This window comes from Carassius gibelio, chromosome A25, assembly GCF_023724105.1.
Source record: "Carassius gibelio isolate Cgi1373 ecotype wild population from Czech Republic chromosome A25, carGib1.2-hapl.c, whole genome shotgun sequence".
Classification (NCBI taxonomy): Eukaryota; Metazoa; Chordata; class Actinopteri; order Cypriniformes; family Cyprinidae; genus Carassius; species Carassius gibelio.
In genome coordinates, this window is record NC_068395.1 from 8,954,148 (window position 1) to 8,963,612 (window position 9,465).

The window sequence follows — 9,465 nt, forward strand, 5'->3', positions numbered from 1 at the left end:
CCATTAGGCCACGACTTCCCTAAAAAACTACTTAAGTATATTTAATAAATGTGCTTTATAGAAGAAAAAAAAAAACATTGCGCAAAACTGGTGTGCATCTTGAGACAAAACAATGGCACTGATTTATTTTTAGATCAGTTAGTGCAAGTTTCTTTTATTTTTTTTATATGTTCACATATAAAAGTAGCGAGTTCAATAGCATTAAAGTGACACAACTAATGCTAGTAGGTAACAAATCATCAATTTGTAAAAAATAGTTATTTTATGATAATAATTTCAATAATTCTATAAGGAACTCCTTTAATGTTGGATCCAATTCTCCATGCAGATAAATATGGCTTTAACCTCAAATATACCATGGCACATCATCTGAACATTACCTTTTTACGTTATTACTTAAAAAAAGAAAAGGAAAAGAAAGAACATACTAAATTATTCATTGACATAGCCATACTCTATGTGATGAATGTACTTTCTGCAACACATCAGTTGAAGATACAGAAAATAAATATAATAATAATAATAATAATAATATAATTATATATATATAATATATATATATATATATATATATATATATATATATATATATATATATATATATATATATATATATATATAGCATTTACTTTAAAATTGATCAAGACGGAAGAAAACATGTTTAAACTTATTTTTCACTATTTTACTGAAAAAAATGATAATTCATATTTAATTGTTTTAATAAAAATGTTCAGAAAAAAAATCAAGAATAACTTAAATCTATAATATATTTTACAGTGTGTAAACAGAACATTCTGAAAACAATAACAAAAATAATAAGAAACTTTTCAAAATAATGTCACTTACCCACTTTTTCTTATGTATTCACTACTAAATACAAAAAGACTTAGTTGAAGACAATGACAAAATCAAGGATGAAGTACAATTGCATTCATACTATCTACTGTCAAAAGAAGTACATACTCGGAAAGGCCATTTCGGAGGTAGCCAATTTCTAAGATTTTTCTAATTTTTTTTTAAAGGTGATTATCATTAGATTCGTCCTCACAGGCCACACGGATTTGAGTTTGTTTATGTGATCTGGATTGCAGTTTGAGACACACACTCGTCCAGTGATCGGCGCTGTCGTCCTTTGCTCCTGTTTTATTGATGGATCTAAATGTGTGTTTCCTACCACTTTGGGCAGCCGACGATAAAAAAAAAATCCGCTTTGGCAACCATAGCTGTTTCTGTCGCCTTTATGAAATGTCAACTTCGAAAAAAAAACTCCTGCGTGTTAAATAGCGGTTGCATGTATTAGTTCTGACAGTGACATGTTTTTCATGATGCCTCAAAGTTGCGTTACTTCTTCTTCTTCTTCTGGCAGACCAAATTAAATGGTGTATTCCCGCCACCTACTGGATAGGAGTGTGGAGCGCGTAATGTTGAGGAAGTTGGAAAATAATATCACAAATGACAATTGGGGGTACGGAGCCCCGCACGTGACATGCATGAAAAAATATTAGGCTAAATCGTGTGCACGATTTACTAATTCGCTCCCTCAATGTACTAAAACGTGCAGACGATTACTATTGCGTTCCCTCGATTTACTTCGATCACTTGATTTATGAATTGTTCGCAAGAATTCCTAATTCTTTGCTAAATCGTGGGAACGAAATATTAAATCAAGGGAACGAAATAGTAAATCGAGGGAATGAAATAGTAATCGTGTGCACGTTTTAGTACATTGAGGGAATGAATTAGTAAATCGTGCGCACAATTTATTAATTTTGTCTTGCATGTCATGTGCGGGGCTCCTTATAGGGGGGATCTGGGAGAGGAGAGGGAGGAGAAGAAGAAAAAACTTTATTTTAATACAACAGCATCTTAAATTCTATTCTTGTTACTTTTAGGAAAATAATTAATTCGTGAAATATTCTTGTTTTGTGTTATTTCCTAACAGAACCTGAGATGACTAGTTATTTATTACCAAAGATCTTAAAGCTTGAATTAGTTGAAATCTTGCTCCCTCTTTCATGTGCATCACACTCAATAAGTAAGAAATGAGTTATAGACAACGTCAACCTTTAACAATGGTTCCCACATTTAAGTTAAACTTTCATTCTAATTTTAAAGATTTCGTAATTGTATTGTGTCTGTATAGGTATTATTAATTTTATTTCAGTATGTCATTTCAAAACATCAAGTAAACCATAAATGAAAACGCCAAATGTTTCATTGGCAACTGAGATAAATAAGAATAATAAGGAGTCGAAGTTTAAAATTATTTTTTTGTCATTAACTTTTATTTTATTTTGAGTATTAATAACACTGACTGACTTGAAATAAAAAAGTGTATACAAACAGAGAAATAAACAATTACTGGTCACAAGTTCATATTTGGTGTTCATAAAAAAACAACAATGTATGTTTTATATACATACTGCACATAAATACATCAACATATTAAGTACATAAAAAGGAGCAAATACATAAATTGTTATTTATGTATAATTTATCAATGTTTTTATTTTATACATAATATTAATAATACATATTAGCAATATACATTTAGCAGGCTGGAATACTGTATTTTGTAATATTTTCTGTCTAATTTGGATGCTGACATTTTAAACACTGAAGAACAACAAGCCAAGAAAGTTCTTAACTGATTATTATTGCCTTTAGCCACAATTATGATAAAGCATAACATGTATACAGTGAAGCAAACATAATTTGCAACATCAAACACACTTATAAATGATTGCTTGGCTTTGGGTAGGAGCTCATCTTTCTTGAATCAGAGATTGATCTCATTATATGTTTGCTGTTTGTGGACCAGATTTATTCTCTATATTAGATATATCAGGAAACATCTGACCCCCAATCAGCAGTCCAGCTCTGCGGTGCTTGTGTATTACATGACCTCACACTTTTCAGCAGACTGTTTAAGGTCTTCGATGGTGGACTGGGCCTTTTCTTTTAGCTGATCAATATCTACATTCTGGATGTTGGTCAGCTGACCCAGCACGGACTGCTTGTGCTCCTCCTCCTGGTTGTCTTCAGCGATCATCTTGGCCAGCTCTGTGGGCAACTCCACGTCATCTGCCGCAGCCTGAATTTGCGTTTCGTCCAGTTCACTCTGTTCATTCATTATAGTAGTTAATATTGAAATAGCAAACTACAAAGGATCATATAGAGTGCATTTTATAAAGTGATGTTTACTTTTGGAAGACGATATTTGTCCCTGAAGTGGCTCCTGACTGTGGCTCGCTCAGCCTTCTTTTGGGCGAAGCTGGTATCCCGCTCCATCCTAGTAGGACATAAAAGTGGTTTTGACACAAAAGAACTTAAAACATTTTGTTGTTGTTGTTGTTAATCCTATACTTAATAAAAAAATTAAAAATAAAATACATTTAAATAATAAATGAATATTTGTAATGTATTTTTATATTAATTTTGCTAATCATATTATTTAATAAAATTATTAAAACAATAATATCTACATTTTTATATAATTTTATAAATGAATTATTTTGCCTAAACATGATTCACTGTGAAATTTTGTTCAGTGCACATCTGAACTTTTTTGTGTCTAGGACAATGTAATACGACGCTTACAAAAATGCACATAAAGGAAGAAAAACAGCTGCATATGCATTTCTCCAGAGGAGTCACTGTCCTCAATGCCAAACCAGAGAAACGTGAATCTGGAGAGCAAGGTGACATCCAGTATTGATTAAACCACAGAAATACAGCAAGCTGGAGATAAACATTGACCTTCTCTACATCCCCTTGTATTACCTTTGAACAAGTGACTGTGCATTTTGTGTGTCAGATTCAAATAGGAGGGACAGGGGATGTCACAATGTGATATAGCCTATGTAAATGTCTAAAATTATTATTATTTTGAACTTCATCCAGGTTCTCAATTATGATTCACGTGTGTCTTGATGTCTACTTAAGGGACACGCTTTTTAAAAATTTTTTTTTTTTTTATTGTTTTGTGGAATTTGTTGTTTAAAACAATTAAATATAATATAACATGTAATAATTGTCTGAAAATTAATTGCATTTATAATAATAATAATAATAATAATACAAAAATCATATTTATCGGTTATTACCGAACGAAAGTTAATGGATTGGGAAAATTATGCATATGAAAAATATTAAAACATTTTATATCATATGCTTAACAACTGTTACCGCCAAAGTAACAGAAAGTGGAGGATATCAAAAGTGATGAATCTTACTTCTCCTCCGCCAACTGTTGTTGATACTGCTCGAACTCTTCATGTGTCATTCCCTTCGCTGCAGCTTCTGACTTTTCTCCTCCTTCTGGTTTTTCTTCTCCAAGACCGCCGGTAAGATCCTTCAGCTGCCCTCCTATCATGTGTTTGAACATAAAAGCCATTGTTTTCCTGCAGAATACAGATATACCTCGCCTGCTTCTGTGGATACTATGTCAGTCACTTGAGAAACTCTTCTTCAGTTATGTGTCGTCCAACTCTTGAGAAGAAAACAAAACCGCCACAGCGAAAGGTGTTTTGATTTCTTCCGCTCAATTCAAGTTTCAGCACCAAATATTAATAACCTGCACAAGGCGGAGGAATTCTCTCTCTCTCTCTCTCTCTCTCTCTTTCTCTCTCTCTCTGTCTCTCTCTCTCTCTCTCTGAAGTAACGCGCGACGCTTCTTCTGCTGACTGAAGGTGATGAGGCTCAAAAACGTTTCCAGTAGTATACACTCTTTAGTCCATATGCTGTAGATATTATAGCTTTCATAGACATGTGTATAGGCTATTATATTCGATATTGATATATCGAAGGCTACATTCTACAAACCCCCTCCACCTCACAAAAACCTACAGTGCTAATTGTAGCGCCTAAAAATATACACATTGTGTATGTTGTGGAGACATACAGTGCAGCCTATCTATCTATAGCATCTGATATGTTTATTCATCAAATTCTATAACATGGCCCTGATGTTTTGTTTTGTTTTGGACACTGTTTAGTGCACAACAGCTACTAAAATGTGCAGTTTGTTTCTGGATTTGTGGCACACACTACCTAGTATAATAGTTTTTTATGAATATTTTTTTACAATATGTTGCCAAGCTGAAGTAATTTTGCACACAGATTTATACATGGTTTAGTCAGTGAGCAGTGAAATGCTGTGATGAGGCTCTATTTCAGAGCATTGACATGTACAGACAACAAACACAGACATGTATGTAAACAGTACATACGCTTGAGTAAATATGTGTCAACATAAGAAAAGATTATATAAAATATTACATAAGTACAGTATGTTAATGCAATACAACATACATACACATAGATCATTTATTTTCCTTAGCTGCCTGCTTTAAAATGAATGAAATATATTAAATATAATTAAGGATGGTGAAGGTGAATATATGACAATTATAATAACAATAGTTATTGTTTGTATGGTTTCATTTTATACATTAATATCTGAATAAAATTATTTGAAATAATATGCGAATGAACAACAAATATAATAGTTATGGGTTGGTGAGGAGATCAACAAAAAGGTATATAATTAGAATATCCAGGAGAAAGGCAAATAAATCTACATTACATCAACGAGAACGGACACAGACTAAGGGAAAGTGAGAGTTTTTTTTAAGGGAGCAAACAAAAGAACTAATGAGTGAATTAATCAAGCTCAATTGAAATGACAATTAGGAGGGAAAGTAAAAATAGGTCACAGGAAAACAGAAATGTGACGGTTCGCCCCCTCCTGGAAAGGCGCGTCCCTGCACCGTAACATTTTCCAGCTGAGGAGGGAGGGTGAGGGCTCAAGTGGAGGGCATAGAACAGGAGAGGGCCAGAAACAAAAAGAGTCCAAAAAGAAAGTCCATGGGGGAACCCAGGGTGGGAAGGGCCAAGGGGAATCCAGGAGCAGGAGAATCCAGATCTTTGTCAAGAGACCAGCCAGGAAGAAGCCCCAGGGTGGAGTCGAGGGAGGGGGGAGCCATGGTGGAGTTAGTGTAGATGACAACCTGGGGACAACTGTCGGAGACTGAGCCCATGTATGAGGTGCCCAGGATGGAGAGGAGAAGGAAAGCCAGGGTGAAACTGAAGTTCCGGAGGGCCAAGACCGAGCTGAAGGCTCAGGAGTCCGAGGCGGAAGTGAAGATGGAGGTGGAGACGAAGGGAAGGAGGAACCTGACAGAGCCAGAGGGATGGAGTGATGAGGCAAAGCCAGAGAAGTGGAGTCCCGAGGTGGCGAATGGTTGAAGACTGACCAAGATGGAGCCGGAGGGACGAGGGAGCCCGCTGGAGCTGGTGGGGTGCCAGGCCATGGTGGAGACAAGGCAACAAAGAGCCAAGGCGGAGCCGATGTGTCGAAGGACCGAGGTGGAGTACAGGGCCCGGAGGCTGGAGCCGGAGACAGGGGATACTTACGCCAAGGTGAAGCTGAAGACTGGAAGTCCCGAGGCGGATCAGAGCACCCAGATGGCGCTGACTTTGGGTGAGCTGAGGTACTGACAGGCACCAGCGGAGATAGGGCTGAGGAACTGTCTGGTTTAAGAGGAGGCGGGAGAGGGAGGCTGGGAGGGAACACAGGAGGACTTGAGCTGGGTGGAACCAGTGGAGACACAGGAGAACTGGGTAATGCCTCCCCAAACCAGTCTATTACATCCATCTGGAAAATGTCCATTTGTTCCTGGCATACGTGTCATGGCAGGCTCATGCTCTCCGTCTGAGGTGGGCACTGGAAACATTTCCATGCAGAATGACAGCTGGCTGGTCTCTGGTTTGGGAGTGGGGCTGTAGATGTCCTCACCAGCGGGGCAGATGGAGAAGTATAGTCCATTATTCTCCAGCACCCACTCCACACGTGTGGCGAATTTGTCCCGAGGACCACTCTCAGAGAGGCATGCCTTGGACATCGAAGTAAAAAACACAGCCGGACAGCTGCTGCAACAATCGGTTTGCATTACCAAAGAATTTCTGCAAAAACTGTTAGAAACCATCTCAGGGAAGCTCATCTGCATGATCGTCATCCTTATCGGGTCTCAACCTGACTGCAGTTCGTCATCTTAACCGACTTGAGTGGGCAAATGCTCACATTGGATGGTGTGATGCACTTTGGAGAGGTGTTCTCTTCATGGATGAATCCTGGTTTTCACTGTACAGGGCAGATGGCAGACAGCATGTGGTGGAGCGGGGGGGGGGGGGCAGTTTGCTGATGTAAACGTTGTGGATCGAGTGGCCCATGGTGGCGGTTTGGTTATGGTATAAGCAGGCGTATGTTATAGACATCGAAAACAGGTGCATTTTATTGATGGCATTTTGAATGCACAGAGATACAGTGACAAGATCCTGAGGTCCATTGTGCTATTCATCCACGAAGATCACCTCATGTTGCAGCATGATAATGCACAGCCCCATGTTGCAAGGATCTGTACACGATTCTTGGAAGCTAAAAACACCCCAGTTCTGGCATGGCCAGCATACTCATCGGACAACCCCCCCCCCCACCCCCGACCCCCCAATACAGTAAAACTGCACATTTTAGAGTGGCCTTTTATTGTGGCCAGCCTAAGGCACACCTGTGCAATAATCATGCTAATCAGCATCTTGATATACTTACACCTGTGAGTTGGATGGATTATCTCGGCAAAGGAGAAATGCTTACTAACACAGATTTAGACAGATTTGTGAACAATATTTGAGAGAAAAAGGCCTTTTGTTTAAATAGAAAAAGTCTTAGATCTTTGAGTTCAGCTTATGAAAAATGGGGGCAAAAACAAACGTGTTGCATTTATAATTTTGTTCAGTGTATATTACACATTATTATATTATTTTTTTCATATTATATTATATATTAAATATATTCATTTTATACATATATTTATATTCTGCTTTGTGACGAACAATGTGTCCCAAGCAAGTTCTTTTAGCTTTTCGAAATATTCATTTTTCCTTGTCATCTACAAATTGTTTAGATAAATTGACAAATCACTACCCGAAAACATGAATAAAACATGTTTAAATGTCCTCTTTGGATGATATGATGACCTTTCCCAAAGAGAGCTGTGAGTCAACGCTTTGTACCATTTGGGGGGAATTTTAACAGTTAAATTTGCTGTGAACATTCATCTTGCTGAATTCAACTGCTTTCAGATGGAAATCTCTGATAGCATGAGAGTTTATTCAGAGACGCCACACTGAATCCATTATCATATATGTTTTAAACATGACCAGCTGCAATCTGATTTGTCCTCATTTGTCCAGTGAAGAACAACAGACTATATTGAATTGCATTTAGCATCTATACACAAACAGCACAGACACTTTCCCAAGCATTCTACAGCACTTGTTGTCTGTGAGGGTCAGTGATTCTTCAAACAAATGCCAGGGCATTGAGAAGGTTTGTCTCCTGCCTGAAGCAGTGCCCTATACCGAGTCCTGGCACAAAGACACTTCTCCGTTCAGAGGACTCTGAATCACTGTACTCAATTACCCTTCATGAGGCACATTTCTTGCCAAAATGCAAACAACAGAGAGATGGCGTTTTGCATGAGCGGAGACTGTCATAAGCGTAAGCATCTCGAGGACTCCACTTCTAGTGTTGATTGGGATTCACACTGGCATTCGAGTTCCCTTAGGCTGGGCGTGGGTGAAGGCCGGATCCGGGCCTGAACCCAAATGTCATGGGAGAGATGTAAATGGGGGCTGACGAGCACTGCGGATGCTTCCGAACCTACAGCTGGAGGAACTTTGGTATTTTAGAGAATCAAACTTAGCACGTCACTTAATGTTGCTCTCTTCAGGCAAATGCATGAAGACTGCACATCATGGAGATAAAGACTGAAGAAACATGCGAATCATTGCTGTTATTGACCGCTTGGTAGGGATGGTTTGAAGCGGTGAATGTTGGCTGTTATCATTTCTGTTCTGTCCCTCATAACGTGAGGTCAGAATAATTTTCTTTAAATGAAGCAGTTGAATTAAACTCTACTTACGGTCCCTTGGCCATGTCTTCCAAATAGGCCACAATACAGAGCAAATCGTGACACATGCATGGTGACATCCACAGTCAAGCGTTCTGGCGTGAAGCACACAGGACGCCCGAGGGAGAAGCTGAAGTCCCGTCTCCCTGACTTACCTCATTCTTCCTTGTTAAACAGAGAAGCTTGTGTGCTTGAAGATTAAGTAAGAATTTCAGGGATCTCCGATTTTAAGGGGAGGAACTACAGGTAGTTTGTTTCCCTTTTCCTTTCAAATGAAAAGAAAATACAGCATCATCTTATTATAATATGCAGTGAGTTCCAGTAGCTTAATTGAAGTACATATTAATCCTCCAAATGCATTCATGCAAATATGCATATTTGCATGCACTGTATAAAATGATTTGATCAGTAAGCCATGGCAAGTTATGTTTTAACTCATCTAAGCTGAGCAATTTCAAGTTATATTAAATTCAACTCAAGTTAATGTTATTTA

The 9,465-nt window shown here is 38.0% G+C and overlaps 1 protein-coding gene across 1 annotated transcript; it reads right to left on the reverse strand.

The window, feature by feature from the left end:
* Window positions 1–2,325: 2,325 nt before the first annotated feature.
* On the reverse strand, window positions 2,326–4,571 carry cplx3a (complexin 3a). Its single transcript, XM_052544556.1, has 3 exons — window positions 4,236–4,571; window positions 3,205–3,292; window positions 2,326–3,121 (listed from the first exon to the last, which is right to left on the reverse strand). The coding sequence occupies exons 1-3, from the start codon at window positions 4,394–4,396 to the stop codon at window positions 2,897–2,899; spliced, it is 474 nt and encodes a 157-aa protein (XP_052400516.1). The 5' UTR covers window positions 4,397–4,571; the 3' UTR covers window positions 2,326–2,896.
* Between the last annotated feature and the right edge of the window lie 4,894 nt (window positions 4,572–9,465).

Bases quoted from the DNA above. Each gene is read 5' to 3' on its own strand.
- cplx3a (XM_052544556.1), bottom strand. From the start codon at position 4,396: ATGGCTTTTATGTTCAAACACATGATAGGAGGGCAGCTGAAGGATCTT. The intron at 3,293-4,235 runs GTAAGATTCATC...ATGTCCTACTAG, and splicing joins CAACAGTTGGCGGAGGAGAA to GATGGAGCGGGATACCAGCT. The intron at 3,122-3,204 runs GTAAACATCACT...ATGAATGAACAG, and splicing joins ACAAATATCGTCTTCCAAAA to AGTGAACTGGACGAAACGCA.